Here is a 27,042-nt window from a genome sequence, read left to right on the forward strand (position 1 = left end):
AACAGTGAAAATGAAAACTGAAGATGAAGGGCTCGTCAAAAAGCGCGCGCTGGGATTGGAGATTAATCTTGGCCGTTTAGATTGGGATTTAATATGTATAGTGGGTTGAAAAAAAGGAAAAAATTAATGTTGAGAGTGGGATTTGAACCCACGCCCTTTCGGACCAGAACCTTAATCTGGCGCCTTAGACCAACTCGGCCATCTCAACTTATTAATAAATACTTCACACTTATTAATTATATCGGTTCTTTGTTTATGTAATTAATACTAAATAAAAAAGACACACAACTACTATAAAGGGTCTCACAATTAGTATACAAGTTTACTTATACAAATAAGTAGAGGATATGCGTGTTTTAAAAGTAGGGGTACAACTTACATAGTTTATCCCAAATTCAATCCAAGGTTTAGTGTTCACTAAGGGACATTATTTGAGGGACAATAAATTCAACTCTTGGATTTAATATAATGATTGAAATTAACAAATATTGAATTGAATATCATTTTTGGATACATTGTTCCTTAAATAAAGTCTCTTAAGTGATCATTTATGATAAATCCATAATAACATGTTAAAAAGAGCATATATTGAGTTTGTATTAACAAATTTGTCAACTTGATCAAATTTCCTTTGAACTTTATCTATAAGTTCAACTAGTCCAAATCTTTAACCCCATACTAAAATTTAATTTCCTAACTTAAGTTTATAACATAAGTTTGTATCTCAACCCATTAATAGACATACAATAATATATATTACATTATACTAAATCAAAAGAAAATATGTAATGCCTTGTAGTTCACTCTTAAAAACTCGGTTAAAAAGAGAGTATTGCCATATTATATTCAAGCACACATTGTTCTTCTCTTTTTGAAAAACATTATCTAACATTTAGGACCATATCTTATACTTTCTTATTTTCTATTTATTTTGCAAAAGTTAAAGGGAGAGAGGGAGATAGAGAGGGAGATCCAATAACTATATATCTGACTTTTTAATTGCATTTGAATTCATTAACTGGGTCAACATGTGAAGTTGTGGACCCTTGTATTATAATTGTGTTTGGACAATGGAAGCAGTTTTACCATTTTGCCTACTTTATATTTGGTGGACTGTGTTGCTACATTTGAAGTTTTGAACAACATAAGAGATTTTTTTTTTTTGGTCAGAGAGCCACATTATAGAGATTTCATTCATAGTGGAATGTTTGTGTCAAATATTAAATTATGTTACCGACAAACTACTAATTCAAATTCAAATTTTCCCTCCGGTTGTTATCCGGTTCTGCAACCAATTATGAAAATCTTAGTTGCAAGGGTGACATAACATTAATTCAGCATATTTGCCATATCCCAATTATGGACCGCCCAACCCATTTTAATAAGCCAACCGTGATTCGTGGGCTTACTTTAAAATTATCAGATGGGCTCCACCTTCAGAAGTCCAATTTTCCACCCACGATACGGCGAAGAGCCCATACATCATAGAAAACCATAGACCCGCGATACACTGAATCAGGCCATGCACTTCACGACGTGAGACCAACGACCCCGCCCGAGAAATTCCAACACTACAAAAAGAAGAACACGTGTCCCCGCCACTGCATCTTCTTCGTTATTCAAAAGCGAGTGGAATACACGCGCCGTTGCTTTCTACTCCTCTGTGCGACTGTACTGTTATTCATCGCACGCTTGCCTCGATAGCTACCCAATTCCCAAAACTTCCTTTTTCGAAGTTTCAAAAATCAATCTTTCTCTCTCTCTCGCACTGTTTGTTTAGCGAGAAAACTGAAGAACAGTTTCAGAAAGAGAAAATCTTCCAGACCACCACCATTTCGGTAGCAGCTTCTTCTTCTCTCTAAAGCTCTCTCTGATTATATATAAAGTGTATTGGAGCTATTACAGCCAGCGGAGTCAAAAGAGCTTCTGCTACAGAGAGTGTGAATATTGTGATTTTAAGAAGCGGAATCGGATCGAGAACTTGCTACGAACATGAATGTGGTGGCGGGGAGACAGATGTCGCGATCTAATTCGGCGATGCACCACCAGCGCCAGTATTCGGACCACTTCATCGACGCGCCGTCGTCGAAATGGCTCCAATCCTCCAGTACTTTCTCACAGGTCCTCTTGATCTTTGCGGCTTTGAGTTTGCCTCTTGTTGAGCTCACAATTACGTACCGGTCCTTTTCCATACGAAACTCACATTCTGCCATTTTTGGTTGCAGGACTCTGAGTTGTACGGGTCGAGAATGAGCAGGCAGAGTCAGAGAAATGGTGATGAGCGGTCTCCGGAGGCTGCGACGCCTCCGATTAAATCGCGATCGTCGAGCATGAGAAGGAACGGTGACGATCAAGTTTCGCCCAGTGAGCTCAGCCCTGGCTTGCTCGATCTGCATTCCATTGATACTGAGTTATTACCTGAGGTTTGGCCTATTCAATTTATTTGAATTTTCGTCTGATCATAAATTTCAGTAAGTTTATGCCTCTTTGATATCAAGAATGTCGCTTATTACTCAGTAAATTTGTTGTTTCTTATTGAATTTGAATAGATTGTTCTCTCACATAGTTAAAATGACTTGAACTATAACTGCGGTGTTCCAACTTTAATTGCATGTGCCTCTTTCTTTTTTCTATATTTTCTTGTTTAATCACTTTGCTTGTGCTATGTGTTTGGGAAAGAATAGAATTTTATGGTTATGGTGCCGTTATGTATTTACCTATCTTATGGCTAATGGCTGTAATTCATGATTTCATTTTTCACCTACACAATTGGACTTTCAATGTTTTTACATTGATTTGAACTTGAGGTGCGGCTGCTTAACTTATTACTTGCTAATAAAATCACCCCTACTCCATTTTTGATTTTGAAGCTTAACCCCTCAGGCCCTCACATTTCTCTGCTTTGATTCAATACATTTTGAAAATAAAGTAACAACTGGTGATTGATGTTTTGATGTATGCCATTGGTAGATGAAAGTTCCTAACCTATATAATGGATACCCACTTCATCAACCTGTTCGTGGTAAAAGTTTTGATGACTCTGAGCCATTTCTCTCCACCAACAAGCTTACAAGCAGGTTAAGAGGTTTGCCTGAGAATAATCTGATCAAGAGTTTATCATCAGAAAAAGAAAGGGCCAATAGCGTTGCTAAGATCAAAGTTGTGGTATGTCTCACTGATGCCGTTTAAAAGTTTCTTTTACTCTGTATCATGCGGCAATGGTAGCTTTTGATTTCTTGAACAAATTGCATTTTCTTTTTGATAGTGAAGAAATTGCAGTTCTGAACAAACCAATTGAGCGTGACTAGTCGTTCTCTTCTTTTCTTTCTTTTTCCTTTTTCCTTTTTTATTTTATATTTTAATTTGCAATGCAAGTCCCAGTGATAATTTTCTATGCAGGTGCGCAAGAGACCACTTAATAAAAAGGAAATAGCAAAGAAAGAGGAAGACATTATTACAATAGAACCAAATTCTAATGCTCTCACAGTTCATGAAACAAAACTCAAGGTGAGCACTGGTGGGCCAATTCTTTATGGTGATTATCAAGAGTTCAATATTTGCATGCATTCATGTGTCTGTGTGTATGAGTGGGTGAACGTAAAGAATTAACAGCTCAACCCCTCCCACACACCTTCACCTCATCATATTTCTCAGTGGCATTGTGCTGATGTGTGGCCAAGCATATATTAAACTTATCTGCCGAAAGAAGGATAGTTCTTGCTGCACTCGTCTTTAGAAACTGGAATTGGAAAGTGATGTAATTCCTGAATGCATATTGCCTAGGTTATATGAAATGATTAATTTAGTTTTACACCGTTATTATACTATTATATGCCAATTTTCTGGATCTCTCTAAGAAATTATCTCTTTGCTGTTTATTGAGCTGTATGTTTAGGAACCTCTAAGTTTAATTCACCATCCTCTGCAGGTTGACTTAACGGAATATGTGGAGAAACATGAATTTGTATTTGATGCTGTGCTGAATCAAGATGTTTCAAATGATGAAGTAAGTTTATCAGAGACTTGTTTCACTTTACACTTTTCAATCAGTTGCTTTTACAATATCTTTAATTTTTGTTACTTCAGGTATACTTTGAGACTGTAGAGCCCATAGTACCACTGATTTTCCAACGAACAAAAGCAACTTGCTTTGCATATGGGCAAACAGGCAAGTATTTATGCCCATTACTAAAACATTGTACTTCTCCATTATACTTCAAAATTTGCATTACTTCATTGTTATGTAAGTTGTTCTGTTCTTTTTTAACAGTTTTTCCTACATGTATAAACACTCCACTTATTCAATTTTCAATAAGAAAACTGTGTGTATTTCTCTTGAATCTCTGGGTAAAACACATGCAAGTATACTTTTACTTGGGGATTGTATGCATAACACCCTTTAGACATTGGAAATTGATGCTTGGACATTGTTTGTAAGATAAGCGCATCTCTGTCATGGTTTTTTTAATACTCTCTCTCAGTTTGTTCACTTGGTTTCTGTTGTATTTGGGTTTCTGTTATATTTGTACACATAAACTTAAAGTGGATCTTATTTGCTTGCTCAGGTAGTGGGAAGACTTATACTATGCAGCCACTGCCCCTTAAAGCATCCCAAGATATTTTAAGATTAATGCTTGATGCATATCGCAACCAAGGCTTTCAATTATTCCTGAGTTTTTTTGAGATATACGGGGGAAAACTTTTTGATCTCCTAAATGATCGAAAGTAAGTTATTTCAACCTGTAGGCAAGAATAGATTCACATTCAGGCTATTTATCCTGAAAGAATTCCACTTTTTCAGAAAGCTATGCATGAGGGAAGATGGTAAACAGCAAGTGTGCATTGTGGGTTTGCAAGAGTACAGGGTGTCAAATGTGGAGATAGTCAAAGAGTTCATTGAGAAAGGAAATGCCACAAGAAGTACTGGTACCACTGGTGCGAATGAGGAATCTTCCAGATCACATGCTATACTTCAGCTTTGTATCAAGAGATCAGTTGATGGAACTGATTCAAAGCCTGCCCGACTTGTAGGCAAGCTATCTTTCATAGACCTTGCAGGAAGTGAACGTGGTGCTGATACTACAGATAATGATAAACAAACAAGGTGGGGATTTGATGTGTGGAATTCTAAGCAATGAGCATGTTGTCGTTAAGAAAATAGCATCATCCTTTGCATACTAAGGGTTATTGAGTTGGTTGGTTCTCCTATGAGATCTTGGGTGACTTAACCTTATTCCTTTGCATTTATATTGACTTCTTTAGGTACTATTGTTAAAGGACCTATGAGTTGCAGGAGCTGATAGTTTACTTTCTTCTTGCAGAATGGAAGGTGCTGAAATTAATAAAAGCTTACTTGCTTTAAAAGAATGCATTAGAGCCCTTGACAATGACCAAGGTCACATTCCTTTCAGAGGGAGTAAGTTGACTGAAGTTCTTAGAGATTCATTTGTTGGTGATTCACGCACCGTTATGATATCATGCATTTCACCGAGCACGGGATCATGTGAACACACTCTCAACACACTGAGATATGCTGACAGGTATTTGGTTTTGTACAAAAGAAGTTGGGAAGTGAATTCTATTATTATTGTTTATACATATCTCATGAATTTTTTACTTTCCAGGGTGAAGAGTTTATCAAAAGGGAGCAGCTCCAAAAGGCATCAATTTTCTTCACTTCCAAACCTTAGAGACTCAACTGCATTGCCCTTGTCTTCATCTTTACCAATTGACACTACCTTTGAGGATGACATGACTTATGTTCGTAATGAAAAGAGCACCTCTGGTTGGTCCAAACAGATTGAGAGAGAACCCTCCCCACACTTTAATGTGGATCGTGTTCCTAGTGGGAGGATGGAAGGAGGTTTGGCTGCATCTGTATATTCGGATCATTACAAGGGTCAGATAGATGGTCAAACTGGCATAGGCGAAGATGATTTTGACTACTCTGAGCTCCCCTATGAGCAAGAGAAACCATCATGGGTGAATAGAAAGAAGGTAGAGACCCACCAAACGTCAGCTCAGGAGGAAAAGAGAAAGATCAACACTCTGGTGAAATGGGGGAATCTGCCTGACTCTGAGGCTATCAACTCTAATTCCGATGATGATCTCAATGCTGTCTTGCAAGTAAAGACATTGTAGAATTTCCGATATTGATTTTCATATCAGCCACTCAATTGTTAATTGATATTCTAATTTGCTTGTTTTTAGGAAGAGGAAGAGCTTGTGACTGCTCACCGAAGACAGCTAGAGCAGACAATAGACATTGTTAGGGAGGTCAGCAAGAATCTCTTTTGAGCTCATTTTTATTTTGTACCATATATGTCTAGATGCGGTTTAACTGTGTTTAACTACTTATGCAGGAGATGAATCTACTAGTTGAAGCTGATAAACCAGGCAATCGACTTGATGATTATATCTCTAAATTGAATGCCATACTATCCCAGAAGGCTGCAGGAATTCTTCAACTGCAGACACAGTTGACTCAATTCCAGAAGCGTCTGAATGAGCATAGTGTTTTAGTATCTTCAAGTAACTGATATTATTTGGGAGAGAGAACTGATCAGAGCAGTTGGCATGCGGACTTTCTGAGGCGTGCAGTTGATACGATGATTCATTCTCTTCCTTGGTCGAGGTTTGGTTTTGATTATTCAGTAGTGAGTCCTCTGTTTGCAGGGTTTGGGCTGTTGGTTGGGCCTTGTTTCTTTTTCTATCTGTTATGCCTATCTAGTTAGTGACTGCTGCTTCCTCTGAGTTATAGGAATCATGAAAATGCTTGCTTTGTTGGCTCTTCATAAAAGTCTGCAGCAGCGTGCTTATGCAGAAAGTTCCTTGTTTGGTGAGTTGCTAAATTAATTTTCTATAAATTTATGAATCCCATTTACCTCAATCACCTTGTTTCGAGTAGATGGCTAAATCTAATTTCTTTCTCTGTTACTTTCAAGTCGTTTGAAATTGTGACCTATGAGTATAGAGAACGATGCATGATGCAAATTTGCTCATGGGCATATTTTGTAAAGCTCTATGGCTGTGTAATTTTAACCCTTCATTTGATTTGATTTATTTGTTCTACTATATAGTTGTACATCTCCTTGCAGCTTATGGACCGATCTTGAATTGTAGTCTCTCTTTATTAGCTTAACTTATTTCTTCTTTTATTCCATTTTCTTTTCCTGTGAAACCGACCTCTTGCGTCCTTTTTAAGCCATCCTGTCAATCATATACTCCTATAACATCAATAGAAATAGCAAAATTATTAAAGCCATAGTTCATATCTACACTTTTTTTCTTTCTTTTGTTACAATATCTAGAGTCTCATTGGTGCACTAGTGTCATTGACTCTGCTGTACATCCCATATCTTTTTCTAGAGTCGGCTTAAGACTTAAAAGACACGATACAGATTGTAATCTTTGTGTTTAAAGCAGGATATAATCTTGTCCTACCTAGAGTCGCTATCATCTCTTTTTTCTTCTCAAAATCTTGGATCCTTGTAGGACTATTTTGACCTTCCATAATGTTCTTTTTTTTTTTTTTTTTTTTTTTTTTTTCAGATTTTGTCACTCTTCGTTCCTTTTTTATCATTGGCTATCTTTAATTTATAAAGGCTAAAACTCACTAGTTACAAACTTGAACACACCTACAAACCCACCAAATTAATGTATTTCATGATTACCCACTATCAGAGGGTTGTAGCCTTGTAGGAATGTGATCAGATAAAATTACTTTTAAAATGAGCGTCTAATTCATAAACTGTTTATGGTAATATACTAATATATCAGGCATAAGAGAAAATAGGAATTATATATATTATATAATGAAAACAACAATTTCAATTCATTTATTAGGTGAATGTAATTATAAAAATAAACAAAAAGATTTGTATGGCGGTATAATAATAAATCAATCACATTCATAAACGTACTTTTTTCAAAGGTGATCGCTTTCATAGTAAAAATCTGTCGCATCGGACGGCAAATTGCTTTTGGAAAATAATATGGTTGTGGATGAGTAAGGATCCCCTACCAGTTTTTTGGTACCCGTTTGGTACCAGGCTAAATCTTAGCCATTGAAAACAGAGTGGAGAGAGAAAGTGTAAGGAGATCAATGGCTAAGATTTAACCTGGTACCAAACGGGTACCAAAAAACTGGTAGGGGATCCTACTCCGTTGTGGATCATCTAATGCCTAGGGGTGGGCATTAGGACCGAAAATACCGAAACCATCCCATTCCGTGTCATTCCGTATCATTTGGTCCCATCCCGTTTTTTTTTTTTCAATCCCGTACCGATCCCGTCCCGTACCGATCTTAAACGGGATGGGATCGGTCCTGAAGGTTCAATACCGGGATGATCCCGTCCCGTACCGAACAATTAAAAATTTAATTATTTAATAATTTAATGGGCCCAAATAGGCAAATATCACTAAACCCATTTTATTTTTTAACTTTTAGTTTGGGATGTAATAAGTCATAAGACTTAATTATGTTTTTTAGTTTGGATTTGGTAAATAAGCCATGAGGCTTAATTGTGATTTACTGATTTATGAGTTTATGTTTGAACTTTGAAACTTTGAATATTTGAATTGTTGAAGTTTATGTTGTATTGTTGTTTTTTTTGAATTGTTGAATAATTGGTTGAATTGTTGAAGTCTTGAAGATGAATTTTCAATTTTGAATAAAAACAGTTTATTACTTGAATTCTTGTTTTGTTTGTATAGTTGAATAAAAATAGGTTATGTTTATTGTTTACAGGTTATTATTTGAAGATGAATTTTGAATAAAAATTGAATAATTAATTTTTTATTATTTTTTTGTTTGGGATCGGGATGGTACCGAACCCGTACCGAATCACTTTGGTACGGGACGAGATGGTACCATAATCCCAAACCTCCATCCCATCCCGTACCGATCCCGAACTCAAATCATGAGATGGGAATGAGATGAGGTAAGTCTCATCCCCCTCCATCCCGTGCCCACCCCTACTAATGCCTATGTTGGGTTTGTTTTGGAGTTGTTTATCAAACTTTTAGTCTTTTAGACCTTAAAAAAATTGAATTTCCTTAATTACTTAACCAGCCAATCACAGAGGCATCACTATTTGCTTGAGATGTATGAAATCATTGAAATGAAAGGACAGAGAAAGATTTCGATAAGTCGTGTAAGCTTACATAACCATGATAGTGGGTTAGGACTTCATAACTAATATTCAGATTGATTGGATATAAAATATTGTCACATATTTATGGTAAACCAACATATTAAGATTCACATAAGATTCCATTAATAACACTGCCGTGGGATCAAGGTTACATGATGGAACACTTTAAAAAAGACACTTCATTTTTACTCAAAACAAATTTAAAACGCATTTATATGTAAAGCTATTAACACTCATCTCATGCACATACCAAAACTGGTTACTGGTTAGGAAGTAACTAAGTGAATATTATCTAAGTTCAATACTTTTATTGATAAATAAAGTTCCAATAATGGAGGATGAGAATTGAACTCTCATTGTAAGTACAGGTAAGTCCATTTTTATTTAAGTTATTAGTTATGCATCTGCATATTCTTTCCTTGTTGTATTGTAAATTATCCATCTTTTTCTATTTTGTTGGTCATGTAGATTGTATGTCAAATATGTTGATTTTTCTATTAATGAAATATATAATTCGTTAATGGCAAAAAAACAAAGAAACATATAATTCGTCAAATTAGTGCCCATTTCTGATTTGGGTAAGCAAAGGATCTTCCTTTGCTAAGGAGGAGAAAATGAAGATTACCATCATCCTTCTTTGTAATTTTTTATTTAGGAATTTATCACATGCATAATTGTACAGGTGCATTGGCCCAATGTTTATTAGATCCCCAAATTATCATCATCGTGACCATTTGTTAGCATATGGACCATTAGACCCCCAAATGTATGACCATGAGTTAGTATGGAATTCGTCTCTCCCTTGAAAAAAAGAATTATTAAATCCATTCTTTTAGGAGGGGGGTATGTGGAGCTATGGAAGTTATAAATGGTTGACGTTGGCTTGTATTTTTAATATAAGTTATAAATGGTTATTTATAAAAACTATCAATTCCTAATACTCGTGACTAAGCAAATAAATTAATTTTTGCTAGTTGTTATAACTTCAAGAACAATATTATAATATCTATTGATTTAAAATCAGGTTTATTCACGAGAATACCTTATAAAATTAACTTTCATTCTCACCTTGTCCCTTAAAGTTAAATCTTTTCACTTTGTCCCATGATCTTTACAAATCACTCTCATAAGACAAGTTCTATCAATTTTGTCCATGAGTCCATTAAAAAATTTGACGTAACGCCTACGTAAATAAACATTTTAGTAATTGACTGACGGATGAAGTCGAGTAGGACTGACACCATGCCAAATGGGCGCCACTTGCTTTATGGGAGTGATTTGTAAAGATCAGAGAAAAAATGAGAAAATTTAACTTTAAAAAAATAAAGTGAGAATGAAAATTAATTTCAAGAGTATTTTTCTGAATAAACCTTCAAATAATCCACATAGATATATTTATCATAAATAATTGACAAAAAAAAATATTAAAAAGAAAATAATTATAATAAGTTTTTGCTGATGGTTATGCTTATGGCATAAAATGAACCGACAAGGTACAATAAGAGGGTGTAAAGATAGAGACAAGCATAGATTTAGAGTAAATAAATGTGCTCCCTGTGGCCCTAACACCACTCCAAAACAGGCAAAATGTACATAGAGGCGTGGCCGAGTGTGAAGGCGCCACATGTTCTCTATCCCTTTATGCGCCAACGCACGAGGAGCGAGCAGTCTTAGCCCAAAAGCAAAAGCAAATCGGATTCCGAGCGACCGAATCTAAGCCCACTATTTGGCGCTCCCATTTTACACCCTCCCATTGGCTCATGCCCTCATACGTTTCATTTTTTTGTTCAATAAAAATCTTGGACTTCTCTCCTTACTCTCCTAGCAAGCGCGTGCTTCTTCGCTTCATTTGTGAGAATATTGCATTATTGGTATAAATTTTTGTTAATCAACCACAATTCTTTATGAAATTGATACTCATAACCTCCTCTCAGAATTAGAGGTGTCAAACGGGCTGGCTCGGCCCGGCCCGACCCGTTTAAGTTGAGTCCATCGTGCTTTCGTGCCGTGCTCGGGCCGGTCCATATAGTTAAGATCTAAGCTCAGCACTGCCCATGGCCCGCGGGCCATTCGTGCTCGTGCCGTGCCTTAAACGGGCCGGCCCACGGACCTATTTTTATTTTTATTTTTTATGGTGATAAAACTAATCTTATGATATTTTTTCTTATTTATAATTAAATATTAACATTATTTTTCATGAAAATTAAATATTTTTGTTGAAAAGTTCTTTAAAAATAGAAAAACAATGTTAAAATAGTCGTGCCTAATTCGGGCCCATTTCGTGTCCGTGCTCGTGCCGTGCTTGGCCCGTGTCGTGCTCGTGCCGTGCCGTGCCCGATGGGCTAAAAACTTCGGCCCAGCCCGGCCCATTTAATCGTGCCGTGCCTATTTTAATCGTGCCGTGCCGTGTCGTGCTCAGGCCGGCCCGACCCGTTTGACACCTCTACTCAGAATGCTGTTAAATTAAATAATTATTATCGGCATTAAATCTAACATATTAAATTTTGATAGTAGAGTTTAAATTGCTTAATCATCATTAGATTTGCTCATATGATGTTATATTTTTCTACTATAGAGTATAGAAGAACTCCATTCACAGTTTTGATTGCTTGGCATCCCTTCGATGTTTCCTTTTTTGCTAAATTAGAAGGCAATTAACAAAACTTTAATTGATCTTAATTCTATTTATTCAATGTATTTTTACTACTATGCTGAATACTTGCATATTCTTTATTTGGTGCACTTGCGCAAACAAAAATTGGATAGGGGTATCTTAATTTTTATTTTTTATGAAAAAATGTTAGGGGGATCATGTCCTTGTATCACATTTATATACTACATGATGTGGCTTTTTAGTCACCCTTAATCTCTTCCCCTCTCTCCCTCTCTCTCTTTAGATTAGGAAGCCATATTATGTGGTACCATAAGTATGGTATAATGACATCATTCTTTTAGCATTATTATGTGGTACCACTGCTTATAAGAGTGTGAATCGTAGATTTAGACAATTTAGTTTGACTTTTGCATCATAAATTCATAATCATCTTAAAAAAAAAAAAAAAATTTAAACACAACAATTAGACACAACACATGTACATTTACAATTGACAACTTTCTCTTTTTGGCCAAGCAGCCTTTTTCATTGGATACTTTTTTCTGTTGAAATTTTGATGTACTTCACGTGCGGATTCCTTGTGCTATCACAACGCATGTGCCTGAAATTAGGTAAAAAAAGAAGTGGACACTTTCATTGCTTTATTTTAACTTGGAGTCCTGAATTATAAATTCAAAAATTTTTGTTAATAATTTAGAATTTAAGGAAATTATTGTTCTGTAAGATATTTTAACATGTTATATTTTGTGAATTCTTATAAAAATACGTGGATGTATATTAATAATATGATAATATAATATATAGAAAATTAGGATTAAATACTAAATATCAATAGTTTTTTAATAAAGCAGCAAGATACTAATTTTTTTTAGTTTAGGTACTAACCTAGAGTAAAACATTTTGGATTAGGTCACAAATCAGTTTGTTATACAGTTGTGACTGTCGAACAGTTACAGTTGTAATTGTCGAACAGTCACAGTTGTGACTATTTAAAATTTATAAAAAATCAAAATTTTTAAAGGTTTCATACTTTTGATTTAGGTTTGGGGGATGAAGTCCTATAACCCAAAGACTAAATATTAAAGTTTAAGCCTTGCAAATATTGAAAAAAAAAATAAATCAATAAAAAAGTTATGACTATTAGACAGTCACAGTTTAATATAACCATATTTTTTAAAGTTGGTACCTAAACTGAAATTTAGTACCTAAAGTAAAATGACATAAATGTTTTAGTAGTTGAAATGAAAAAATATTATAATTTGGTACGTAAAGTCAATGGACTTTATAATATATTTTATATAAGGAAATTACATATTTAGTCCACTTATTTTATACATAGTTCAATTTTGGGCCACAATCTTTTTTAAGTTCTGTTTTGGTCTACTAATTATTTCATTTGTTCAATTAGGTCTAGATTTATTTTCTCAAATTTAACCTGTCTTTTACCCTATCAAATCTTACCCAAATTCAACAAACATATACTTGTTTAAAATATATGCATCTCTTCTTTACAACCATATAAAGATCATTCAAATTGGAATTCTAAAACTCAAGATAATTGACCCCAAAGTAGGGTACCTGAAACTGCCAATTTTTCAAATTTCACGCAATCTCAATTTTCTTAGATTTTAATACTCCAAATTGGTTCCTATGACTAAGAAATGATGAAATATAACTTATACTTCAATTATAGTTGAAGAAAACACAACCCAAAGGATTTAAAGTCACAAATCTAAACCTTTATTGAACAAGTGAAACAATCAGTGGACCAACACATAACTTAAAAAAATTCGTTGACCAAAATTGAATTAAGTATAAAATAAGTGGACCAAATCTATAATTTCCTCTATTAATTTTATATATATAACAAAATATTATCATATAAATAAGATAAATCTTATATTTGTAATACATATTACAAAAAATTCATATATTAAAGTCAACAATACTAAAACAAGTAAAGCAATCAGACTACCTAATATATAAATTTGAAGACAACCATACAAATGCTCAAAAGAAGGCTCTCTCTCTCTCTCTCTCTCTCTCTCTCTCTCTCTCTCTCTCTCTCTCTCTCTCCCCACATGAGTCATGATACCTTTCATTTTTAAATTTGGGCGATTCAGATATGATCTAGCCAAACCACATAGAAGTGTGAAAGTTTTACAATGTTATGAATCCACTCCATTCGTAAAGCAATTAAAGGCTTTATATTTCTAATAAATCTACTAATAGAAAGACTGACCGTAAACCATATTATCTTTTAATTTATACCTTTCATTCTTCCTCACATTTAACTATATAATACATACACACTAGAAAATTAAACTAGAAATTAATTCAGTAAAATCAATAAAATTCTTACACTCATAACAAAATTACAAATGATACACTAGTGAGTAGTGAGTGTCACTAGAGTGACCCCTTAGCATATTATATTTCCAAATCCAACAGCTGGCTAAGTTCTTAGTTTTTACAAAAGAAAAAGGAGACAACAAATTGTTGGTCATTGGGTATCTTAGTAAATGCAAATAAACATAGGCCAATAGCTATTTGCTTATCACCAATAGAACATGATGTTCCACTCAGCACACTGAAATTAACGAATCCACTTAACATGAATCAATTGTCATAAAAGATTAAAAGAGATTGCTGATCCAATTCAATCTCGACTAATACCCACCCTGTCGTCTAGGTCTGGCTACAGTTGTCTGCTACTGAGGGGACCACGTCACGAATAAAGGCCAAAACCCGCCACTCAGTCCCACACTCGCAACACACGCGCGTGACAGCACCAGTTGAAACCCTTGATAAATATCTAACCATGACGTGGGATAAAAGCGGAGCCAGGTGGGTCCCATTATCCCGACCAATGAAATAGGAGAAACGTATGGGCGTGTGCCACGTTAGCCCTGTGTTACTGTGCGTGCGTCTGTATATATATTACGATGGTACTTCATCGTTCTGAAAAAAGGTGAATGTAACTGCCCACTAAAAACGCTCTCAATCACACACAAGGCAGAGTTGCAGGCCTGCAGGGTGTGAAAGAGAGAGAGGAAAAAGCAAAAGAGTTATATACTTATATGGGATGATGATGGAGGAGATCAACAACAACGTCATCGCACCGTTCATTATGAAGACTTACCAGATGGTCAACGATCCGACGACGGACAATTTAATCACCTGGGGCAGAGCCAACAACAGCTTCATCGTCGTCGACCCCTTAGTCTTCTCTCAGAGACTCTTACCTGCTTATTTCAAGCACAACAACTTCTCCAGCTTCGTTCGCCAGCTCAACACCTATGTGAGCAAAAATTTAAGTTAATTTAATTATATATATATATATAGCGACGAATTAATTCAAGCAATAAAACTGAAAACCCATTTCATTTTCTTGATTATTGATGCAGGGATTTCGAAAGGTGGATCCAGATAAGTGGGAGTTCGCGAACGAGTGGTTTCTGCGAGGCCAAACGCATTTATTGAAAAACGTGGTGCGCAGAAAGCACAATAGAAATTCGTATAATTTGATGGCCAATAAGCATGAGGTCGATCTTGACGATGAAGAAATGGTTATGGAGATAGCGAGGTTGAAGCAGGAGCAGAAAGCCCTGGAAGAAGAGCTGGAGAGCATGAACAGGCGGTTGGAGGCCACAGAAAGAAGACCGCAGCAAATGATGGCTTTTCTCCACAAGGTCGTCGAGGACCCCGAGATTTTGCCACGTATGATGCTCGAGAATAGGGACCTTGCGATTACGGAGCAACTCGCCGGCGAGAAAAGGCGGCGGCTCATGATGATAGCCTCGACGACGTCGTCTTCTTCCGGGATGGGGTTCACTAGCAACTCCTCCGTGAAGACGGAGGATGAAGTAGAAGATGGAGCTGTGGGGTTAATGCCGGTAATTTCGTCACCCGAGACTACGGGCTTTGAGATGGATAGCTTTTGTCGTCGGGCTTCGGCATCGCCGGAGACGCCGACGGCGGTGCCGGGGTGGTGGAGCCAGAGGCGGGTCGTGGATCGGGCTCGGACTGGGCAAGACCCGTACATGATGAATCCCACGGCTTTGTCGACGGTTTCGGGCCATGGGATTGGGAATAGTAGTGGTTCCGAGTTCGGGTACGGGTCCGGGTATGGTAATAGGAGTGGGGAAGTGGGTTATTTGACGGAGATGGCGGGTGGGGTGGAAGCTAGTCCTTGTCCACCACCGCCTTATCCATTCTCACTGTTGGAGGGTGGCTTTTAGTTTTCGTTTTGGTGCGTTCCACTTCCACAAGATTTATCTTGGATTTTTTCATGGCCAAAAACCAAAAATCTTGAATTCTATATTTTGTATTAAGTTTTTTTTTTTTTTTCTGCTGCTTATCTTTTCAATATTTTTTGTAAGCCAAAATAATTTGATTATGTGTCAATTGCACTTATTTATGTGTAAATATTACTTGTCAATGGGATTAAAAAATCCTCAATCATAAAACTATTTCAGGTGACTAAAAGTAATTAATCCCAAAAGAAAACAAATTGAGCCATCAATCAACTAAGCTTGACATTAAAACTATTTTGATGGCATTATAGACCAATGTGAGACTCACTTTAATTTAACTAAGATGCGAGAGTGTTGTTACAATAATTACCTTTTAGACCGCACTACTAATACAAATAGGACTCACTAAAACAAATTTGATGATGTTAAACATTGACCACATTGTTAATCATATATATAGAAGAGATGAAAGCTACTTCTTTATGTAAGTTTTACCCCTAATAGCCATGTGATATAAAATAACATTTACATAACATTGCTCTTAGGTATAGTATCATAAAATATTAGGTAACAAAGTTGGTACAATTCAAGAAAAATATAAAAAGTAGATATGTCGCATTGACATACACATGAAGAAGACAATTGATCCGCAAAAAGGCTTTTACCAAGGAGGAAATGAAAAAGTGCTCTCTCCAAAAACCATTTTGTCATTGAATGATAATATGATATACATTATTTCGACTGTATGCACGGGCTGCTAATATTGAAATATTGAATTTAACTTGATAACTGTTATAAACACTCTTACAGTTAACAAGTTTTTGTATGCCGATAATAGTACATAATATGCCGCTTATCTTAATGCCACTTGAACTAAAACTAAGCTTGCTATTTACAGATTGAATGTCAAATTTAATGACTTCAGTTTATCTGTTGAAATTGAATTCACGTGAGGTTAGCAAAAAAGAGAAAAGAAACTCAATAATTCACGTGATTTCACACATTCTTACTATTTTCTCTCACAATTACCAAAATGCCATGTTGGCTGGTATCTTCATTTCAACCACCAACGGTCCAACATACACACGTACTGTAGCAAGCCCTACTGTGATTGGCAAACTACAATAGCAGGCAAGTCATAGTCAAAACAGTATCCATATTGATATATCCAATTCCCATCTGAGCACGACCCTTCGGACCCCAAAGCGACACTGCAAAATTATATTACAATAAGCACAAGCGACAGCAGCCAAGAGGTACCCTTCATTAATAGGGTAGGCCCTCTAAACCTGCCCTACCTGATGTGCACATTTGCACACTTGCTGGGTGCCCATGTCATACATGTGATTAAAATTGCTATGTAAGACATATGATTACATACAAGTTTTTCTAATCTCAATAAATTTATATAAAATTCATATATACAAATCTAAAGTCTATTAGAGAGATAACACAAGAAACACAAATAGCTGTATTCCTTACACAAAGTACACAGTGCATGTGTACTGTGGAAGACGATTAAAAATGCAATTAGAAACGTAATCAAGTGATTGAGAATTTGAGTTTAGTAGAAAGTCAAACACGATCGCCAATCATAAGCCAAAAGCTTTTTCAAAGTCAGACACTCATACTTGAATTGATTACGCTTCTCATTCATATTGGGTCAGGCTCCGACGCTGACGAGCGATTTACGTGAGAGCTTCACAAAACGGGGCCCATTAAAAGCCCAGATTGCGATTGGGTGGTGCCAGACGCGTGTTGCTAGATGATCGCAGCAAACTCCCATCATGAAGTGGGCCCACAGTACTCCACAATAATGAAAAGAGTTGTGGGCCCCCGAGGCTCATGTGTGGGGACCAGTCATCTCGGCTCGTGCTCGTGAAACCACGTGGGGACGGCGAGAAAAGACACGTGTTTGCGAGGGGAGAGAATGATCCACAGGTATGGAGCACGAACACAGGAAGAAGGAGTTTTTGATGAAAACTGGAAGGGAGTGAGCCACGGGTGTGGCGCACGAACAGTCTCTCGGTACTTCGTGCCATCACTTTTAATCTTCTTCCAAAAGTGTTCACAGAGACACTAAAGAGCCCTAATGTGGTGCTGCTCTGGCACACACTATCATGGTGGACGTTTAACCCATGGCCAAGTAGGGCCTGCCACATGTAATTTCTCAGGCCACCAACCATATTGTATGGGTGTATTTTTAATCAGATTCATTTTTGCTTATCATGGTGAGTATTACTATTATGGTAAATGGGTGACACGTGTTATCAGACCACCTTTTTGTGACACGTGTCACTCATTTATCATTGTGGTAATACTCACCACCATCTTTTTGTGGTGAGTAAAAATAAACTCATTTTTAACTCACATATTATATAAGAATTAATAAAGAGTAGATGAATAAAAAAAATTATTGAGTATAATCGTACTGTGGTGTAATCAATCTACATATAAGAGTATTATTAGACGATATGTTTATATTTGTAGAGTATAATATTAATAACATTTACTTATATTATTACACATAAATTGATTATAACACATGACAGTATATCAGTTATCCATAATAATTTTTTGATGAATAAACACATTAAACAATTATGAAGATTATATTTTGGTACTATATCAAAATTTTGAAAAAGTTTTAAGCAAAATAGTAGACACTCATTCATTCTTTTAGATTTTGCACTCTATATTATAAAATGACAATTTTATACATTAAAGTAACTAATTGTATTGAGGAAGTGATAAAAATTCCACAAAGCACATCAATCTCAGGCTGATTGATCTAGATTAATTTTGTTTTTAACGTTTTGTCTTCCATCTCAATGAGCGCCCATTATACTTGCTTTCGCAACTTAACGCTCTACCTGAGATCATTGTCTTTTTTTAGGGAGATTCAAACTTTGAATCTTTTCAACATTTAAAGAAAAATGTCACTAAATCGATGTCTAATCGGTTACCTGAAATCCTAATTGATACTACATATATGGAATAGTTTTTCAAACTTGTAGCCTAGGCACCAATTTTAATTATTAAAAATAACAAAGTTAAAGGAAAGATTAATTATATTGTGTCACTATATAACTTTTCCACTATTTATTTTTTGAAGGATAACAAAAGTTATAATAAAAAGAAATAGTTTCATTTCAATATTAGAAAATTAGGATTAAATACCAAATTCTAATAATTTTTTTGTATATTACGAAAACCATATAATATTTCAATTGAACTACCAAATTTAAATATAGTTTTTTAGATTAGGTCACAAACATGTTGACCCATTTAATTTGAGCATTTTTCATTTGACATTTTTGTCCTTTAGCTCACATGTGATGGGTGTTAGTTAAAATTTATAAGGTTTTGACAAAATTGCCCTTGAGGCTTTATATTATCTTAAAAATTTGTTAATGTAGTCTCAACTTCACATTTAGTTGTGATTGTACGACACTCACAACTTTAAATTTAGTTGTGACTGAACGACAGTCACATCTAAATTCTTAGACAGTCACAGTTAAGTTGTGACTTGATTGAATTTTTTTAGAAATTATACTACAATATTGTATAAATAGAGGTCAAAACAATACTTTTACTCAAAATAATACATAGTATAGTGGTGTGAGTTGTCTCTTTCAATTTATCATGACAGTAACAGTTAAGTTGTGACTGGATTGATTTTATTTTATTTTAATATAATATAGTATAAATTAATATAATATTTGTGATGTAATATTATTTTTATTTTTTTATTGTAATGACATGTAATGTAATATTTGTAAATTCTAATACTTTTTACTTTATTATTTTGTTTGGACTTTTTAACTAGTATCTAATCTAAAATACTATTTAATTTTGGTATCTAAACTAAAAAATTATTGAAATTTAATAGTTAAAATCAATAGACCTTTTCAATATTTAATTTGTATTGAAAAATTTAGCAATTGTTTTGGTAATTGTAATTAATGATGTTTAAAGTCCAAAATGAAAAAATACCCTGATCGGTCGGCCAACTTGTAAAAACACGGTGACTGATCGGTTTACTTTAATGAATCGAGCACTTGGCACCATCACCGAACACTCGGTACAACCCATCGAGCGCTCAACATAGTCACTGAGCGCTTGTCAAAATGCCACTATGTGCTATGAAATTAACATGTCAGACAATACCAATTACTGTTACTGTGCAACAATAGTTTTTTCTAAAACTCACCGAGTGCTCGGAGCAAAAAACACGGAATAAAACATAACATGAGTTTTATTTGTATAAAGTAAACATATTCATCATTCTAACTTTTTAAGTGGTTTATTTATTATTAAGTGTAGAATAAACTTTAGAATAATTTACTTATTTTTAAATGATAGCATCAACATAGAGTCATAGACTATGCTATGATAATGTTATTTTTTTGTTGTTACCAAAATGCTTTGATAATGTTGGAAATACAAAATATACTTATTCTTTTTTTTCTTCCTTATTTGGTTTTTGTGAGCGAATATACTCTAGTTTAGCGGACAATTGTGCGGGAGGCTTAGCATAGGGCAGGCAAAAGAGGAGTGACGTACGCCTGTCTTTTAGGCTGGGAATTTTAATTCTTTTGTCAATTTCCTCCTAGTTTTTAATTTAAAAATATGTGGTTTAGAGATATCCAGCAAAAAGGCAAAAAATGGATGTGGTTATCGATGACCCACGCATTAACTATTAGGTTACATGAGTAATCAACAATGATAAACTATATGAGCCCATTCGTGCTAATTATACATGTGATGTGTATGCTTTCAAATGTTTCATTGTCTTATTAGGTATCATTTAGTTTCTTAAATAAACATTAAAATGGAGTGATATCACATTGGTAATGAAATTTAAAAAAATATATGGGAAGAGAGCTAGAAGGAAAAATTAGAATAATTAAAAATCATGAGGGATGATTATGAATAGTGATGCACATTATTTTGGTTGCGCTGATGGTACCTAAAGTCTCTCATCCGATGCAAGTCACGAAATTCCGTCTTATAAGTTTGTGCAAAGTTCTCTACATGCTAAAGTACAAATTTTTTATAATTTTGCAGTTTTTTTAAAAGTAATTGGATGTAAAGGATGCATGAATGTTGTGAGTAATTATGTGTACGGATTAAATGTTTTGGGTGTATATAGAATTATCATTGCATATGTTAACTAGCAGCTTTACAACTATGGCATTGTGGCCCAATCCATACTGCTGCTAGCAGCCCACCTCTATATTTACATTGATCATGTTTGTAGGCCCATATTCATGGGTCCAATACGGTCAGAATTCCCCTTATTTGGACCATGAGTGGAATGTCTATGGGCTCATCACTTTCCTGGTTTCTTTGCTTCAAGCCCAAGTTATTTCAATGAAAAATGATCAAGTTATTTCTTCAAGTTGTCAATTTCTGTTTCTTTTTTATTTCGCAATATTAAATGGCCAATTAGTTTTTCATTACATCATCGTTGACGTCAGGGATATTAATGCATAGTTGCATACCATATAATATTCATGAATAAAAGAAAAGTGACATTCCCATTTCCAATTTTCCAAATACAGTATTATAATTGAAAACTTTAAATTTGTGGCGAGTAATTAATGTTATTAACTGACTATTAGTTTAGTGATATATTTCTTTCTTTTTAAAAAGGAGGTTCCGAATTAGACTCGTTCATTCCCGAAATAAAAGAAAGTGGATTAAAAATGTTAAGTAACCTTTTTAAAGGCTCATAGAAAAGTAGTCTACATAAACGACTAAACGAGTGGAAGAAATTGATGGTGCTCAGGAAGGTTCCCTTCTTAGTTGAATTAGTTTATAGATCAATCAGAGTGAAAAAGAAAAAAAAAAAAAAAAAAAAAAGAGAGTGGAACAACTAAACAATTAACCTTTTTGTTGTTATTCAATCACAGAAGGTAATTAAATTGTGTTTGTGTTAAACAATTGAATCAATTATATCCTCTGTACTGATTTATTTTGCACAAGTACTCATTACCACATAAGTTATATATGGCCTTTGATTTAGATGTGTTTTTGACTCTCTTTGAGAAATTTATAGGATATCTGGATACATGAAATTAGTAGAAAGAAGTTTAAAATAGCATCTTTTATGATCTTTTATCATGTGTATTAGAAAGTGTGAGACTGTAAACAAAAACATAATGAAATTATAGCATTTTTAGAATATGTAGATTCAAATGTGAGCGAGAATAAATGTTTGATGTTGACACCATTACCAACCTTTATTGTAAAAAAGTGGGTTTAAAATTACAAAGCATTCATGAGCTATATACGGCAGAAAGGACAATGCTTGCCTGAGTCGGGGTAGGAGGAGTTCCTCCGTTTCTACCTTAAAAATTTACCGTTCGGCCGTATCGATTTAAGATCGAAACTATTCATTTTTTAGATCACATATTTAAGATTATCTCTGTAAAAAATTAACTCAATTAAAAATTGTTTGGTCATATAATTGTTATCAGATAAATAAAATAAATGGACGGTTTTGTAAAGAAACCACTCTTTAAATACAAACTGTTCATTTATTCTATTTATTCGTTAACAGTTATATGACCAAACGATTTCTGATTGAGTTGATTGTTTGCAGATATAATCTCGAATAAGTGATCTAAAAAATGAATGGTTCCGATCTTAAATCGGCACGGTCGAACGGTGATTTTTTACGGCCCGGACTGAGGAACTCTTCCTACCCCGGACTGAGGCAAGCATTTTTCTGGCAGAAATAAGAGGGAATCTAGTTGCCTACTACAAGTCTAGCTAATTGGGCTTTTTGCAAGAGAGATGTTGCTAGAATTATCAAATTAGCAGTGTCTTTTGGGGACATCCTTAGTCACACATTAAGCTAAAATTAAAGTGAAAGCGGGGATTAAAGAAGCATATATAATCAATAAAAACATATCAATTTAATTTTTATAGTAATTAATAGGACAATGTTTTATTTGTTTATATATGAATTTACTATGAATCTCAATCATTTATCTATAGTAATTAATAACGCACTATTATGGATTAAAATTTCAAAACACATTTAGTGACTTGGTTTTAGGCACATTTTAGGACAGGGAATGCACAAGCACAGGGCCTGTAATGGTATAAATTTAAATTTGTTTAAAATTATTAATATATAGTTATTGATGATAAAAGTATAAGAGTGATGAATCTATAACATTTTTTAATAGACATGTACCATACCAAAACTTTTCTAAATTTTTATAATATGTCCAATTGGTTAGTACTCCATTCCATCTCATAGCTTAATAATTTTTGTAAAAATGAGTTGTCTTTTCCCAAGAGAGAAGCTAAGGGAGCCTAGCTATTCTATTTGAGGATCATCTTCTAATTCCAATATAAAGTGTCCAACTAACTAGCTAAGAGGGTAGATATATAGGATCTTCTATATATATCTAAAGTGTTGCATGCAATAGTGAACTTGTCATAGACTCATAGCATATATGCACTTTGTTTTTGGCGCGCCAAAGCATATATATATGCACTTAATTGATTGTGGAATGTGGAATGTGGAATGTGGAGGGAGTACGTTAACAGAGTGATGATTCATGGCATTCAAAAACCAATTTGGTTGGAGGAAGATGAATCACGTACATGATCGACTATTACTCCAATATTAGAGATTATAGGAAAATAGCATTCTCGCTTGGCACCGCATTCACGCATGCATATGAATGTATATATAATATGAAGAGATCGATCATTAATAAAAGAAAAAATTAACCTAGCTAGCTACTACATATGTAGTTTCATGCATTTACTGTATCACAATATCAGGCTTGAATAAAATATGTATTCGATCTCTATTAATTCTATTGCCTTTTGAACTGAATCAAAAGTCATTTTTTTTTTGTCAAATTAATTAAATTAATACCCACCTCATTGAAAAGATTTGGAGCACATTGGTCACTTCATTTGCACTTAAATTAAAAATGGGATTAAATCCCCAAATTCATATCTATCTATTATTGCGGCCACATCAGGGTCTCTAGCTACATACTCATTGTCTGCAGTTTTGCACGTCTGACAAATGAACAGTATTGCTCATGAAGTCATGAACTAATTAATTAATTGAATGATCTCATATACGAACACGGATGCGACAGCTTCATTTGAGAGCTTAACATATTCAACTAATTATTATGACTTGTCCGGAAATATCTATTCTCCACATATTGGCATGCATTAATTAATTTGATATGCTATTTAGTGACTTCAAATCAAGGAGTAAAATTTCGAAATTTTCGGCGAAATTTCGCCGAAAATTTCGTTTTTTAGGGGTATGGAAATTTTAACACCATACCAAATTTATTTCGAAAAATTTCGAAAAATTTCGCCGAAATTTCGCCGAAATTTTCCGAAATCCTCGAAATTTCGGCGAAATTTTCGATGTACAGATCAGAGAGAGAGAGGGAAGGCTGAGACCGGAGGGAAAGAGGCAGAGCCGCCGCCTCCGCCGTCGCCGTCGAAGGAGGGAGAGAAGAGATCCGAGGAGGGAGATCGGGAAGGGGAAGGAGAGGGAGCAGAGGGAAGAGAACGGAGGAGGAGGGAGTGAGGGATCAGGAGAGAGAGAAAGAGAAGATCAGAACTGAAGAAGAAAAGAGAAAAAAAAAAAAGGAAGAGGTGAGGTGAGGTGAGATCAAACTGTTAGTCACGGGCTGCGCAGGGAGGTTGAAGTTGAACTGAAGAAGGAAAGAAGAAGAAGAAGAAAAAGAAAAAGAAAGAGAGAGAGAAGAGAGAGAAGAGAAAGAAGAGAGAGAATGAGTGTGTAGCCTAGGCGTGAATCACGGGGAAGAGAGGAAAAGCTTCCCACTATTCCTTCTATATTATATATTTGTAATTTACTAGTTAATAAAGAGTCAAAGACTGAGTCTCTGAGACAGGCAAAGGAAGAGAGACGTACATGAGGCAAGAATAGAGTCAAAACATTTTAGACAAGAAGCTAGAAATCAATCAAGTGCTTGGCTGCTTGCTATAGCCTATAGCTTGGTCCAACTGACATACCCTCGTGAGGACACAGAGAGATAAATTCACTCTTAATTCAATTTCAAATTGAATAAATAGGGATATATATTTATATTGGTGGACCAAATCAAAGAAAAAAAAGAAGAGAAAAGAAAGGAAAAGGAAAAAAAAAAGAAAAGAAAAGAAAAGGAAATAAAAAAAAAAGGAAAAAAAGGAAAAAAAAAGAAAAAGAAAAAGAAAAAAGAAAAGAAAATGAAAGAAAAAAAAGAAGAGAAAAAAAAAAGGAAAGGAATTTTTTTTTTTTTTTTTTAAGATAGATTGAGATTTGGAGTCTTTAGGCAATTGGAAAAAAAAAAAAAAGTTTGAGATTTTATTTGGAGTTTGATTTGGTCATTTTGGTGTTTCGTTTAGTTGTAAACATAAATTATAAAAAAGAAATTTATCCCCTTATCATGAAGTTTTATTTCCTTAATGTTTGATTTTCCAATTATGATAATTTGTAAAATTGAAATTTTAAGTAAACCGTTATCGCCACTGCTGCCATCGAATTGGTTTTATTTTAACCCAATTCGGCTTAATTTAACTATCGAAGACCATTTCCAAGTCCCTTTGAGTAAGCTTGCTACTTTCCATTGCCACATTGGTGATTTATTCGTGTAATTTTATTATATAATTATTAATTAGTGAAGTATTTTTTTAACGGTATCGTCTCCAGCGCGCATTATATTCATCACATATCACATGAAATCTACTATATTATTTGATTTCTTCAATGTTTTTTTATCAATGTAGTAGATAATATATTAAATAAACATATGGTCAAGTTTCATTCAAAATTTCCATATTTTAATAGCAATTTTCGTCGTTTTTGTCCAATTTTATCGAAATCGAAATTTTAATCGAAATTTCCGCGAAAATTTCCATCGAAATTTCCATCGAAAATTTCCTCGAAACCGAAATTTTACTCCTTGCTTCAAATGAGCAAGTCTGCTTGGCCAAAAAAAAAAAATAAAAAAATAAAAATGAGCAAGTCTGATTTAGACCAAGCATATATGAATGTTAGGTATAAGTAAAAAGGTTTTAAAGCAAAGTGCTCTCAAATATGCATTACTGAATCAAATACTTTTACCTAAAAAATATCTTGTATTTTAACGCATATTTATATATGCATGCTCACATGATACTTAATTAATCTTTTTTTCTTTTTAATATAGATCACTATTTAATAATGGATATGATTGAGCATTTGCGCGTACGTTATTTTGTATGAAAAAAATGAACTTAATTAATTAATTAATGTATGCCCAATCTGGTTTTGAAAATATTATTATATATTTTGGGGGTGATGATCAGCACCTTGGTGCCATTTAATTGTGTCAACTCAGATGCTTTACATTCTGTTCTGATATTGATGGTATCATTCATTAATTTTCAATATATATTCTTACGAGTAGTATATTATATACATAAATATATATATATAATTAAATTAGTTAAAGGAAAAGCAACAGAATGGTATAAGATCCTCCCTGGAAAAATGGACTGCCAATCTTCTTTGTTGACATTCATTCTTGAACAAGTAATAAATAAAGAACAAAAAGGTATATATAAATGTTGTTTTATCTAACAAATGAATCACATACACCCACGTACAGATAGATAATGGCCATGTTGGTGCAGTTAATTTATTGTACAAGGAGCAGCTCCCCATTGGGTAAAGAGTCCAATTGATCATAAACCCGAACATGTATAGGTCATAGATCGAGAACTGACCCTTACAAATATTGCAAACTTTAATTAACCTACTTTACCTGTATAATACTACTATATATATTAAGCTTTAATAAGAAGCGAGAGATCATACCTGACCCATTAATTATTATTAATCTTTTAAGACCCCACATGAGCTAGTTTCAATAGTAATGTTAACATGTAAAGACTGTGAAAATAAGAGGAAAAAAGTACTTAACATAAAATTTGTGAGTGCGGCCTCGTTGGCCATGTATACCAACATTCTTAA

The 27,042-nt window shown here is 34.4% G+C and overlaps 2 protein-coding genes and 1 non-coding gene across 3 annotated transcripts; 2 read left to right on the forward strand and 1 right to left on the reverse strand.

Annotated features, from left to right (window-relative positions):
- Window positions 1–127: 127 nt before the first annotated feature.
- Window positions 128–208, reverse strand: TRNAL-AAG (transfer RNA leucine (anticodon AAG)). The gene has a single exon. It is a non-coding gene; the product is annotated as a tRNA-Leu (tRNA).
- A 1,443-nt stretch (window positions 209–1,651) lies between these two features.
- LOC147285481 (kinesin-like protein KIN-13B) lies at window positions 1,652–7,035 on the forward strand. The gene is made up of 12 exons (XM_086243287.1): window positions 1,652–2,121; window positions 2,226–2,423; window positions 2,971–3,165; window positions 3,400–3,507; window positions 3,929–4,006; window positions 4,087–4,172; window positions 4,570–4,725; window positions 4,802–5,104; window positions 5,322–5,540; window positions 5,625–6,126; window positions 6,211–6,276; window positions 6,363–7,035. The coding sequence occupies exons 1-12, from the start codon at window positions 1,993–1,995 to the stop codon at window positions 6,537–6,539; spliced, it is 2,217 nt and encodes a 738-aa protein (XP_086099413.1). The 5' UTR covers window positions 1,652–1,992; the 3' UTR covers window positions 6,540–7,035.
- Window positions 7,036–14,739: 7,704 nt separating this feature from the next.
- HSFC1 (heat shock transcription factor C1) lies at window positions 14,740–16,159 on the forward strand. Its single transcript, XM_086244618.1, has 2 exons — window positions 14,740–15,070; window positions 15,177–16,159. The coding sequence occupies exons 1-2, from the start codon at window positions 14,855–14,857 to the stop codon at window positions 16,008–16,010; spliced, it is 1,050 nt and encodes a 349-aa protein (XP_086100744.1). The 5' UTR covers window positions 14,740–14,854; the 3' UTR covers window positions 16,011–16,159.
- The last annotated feature ends 10,883 nt before the right edge of the window (window positions 16,160–27,042 follow it).

Source organism: Dryas octopetala, chromosome 5 (assembly GCF_963921425.1).
Source record: "Dryas octopetala chromosome 5, drDryOcto1.1, whole genome shotgun sequence".
Taxonomy (NCBI): Eukaryota; Viridiplantae; Streptophyta; class Magnoliopsida; order Rosales; family Rosaceae; genus Dryas; species Dryas octopetala.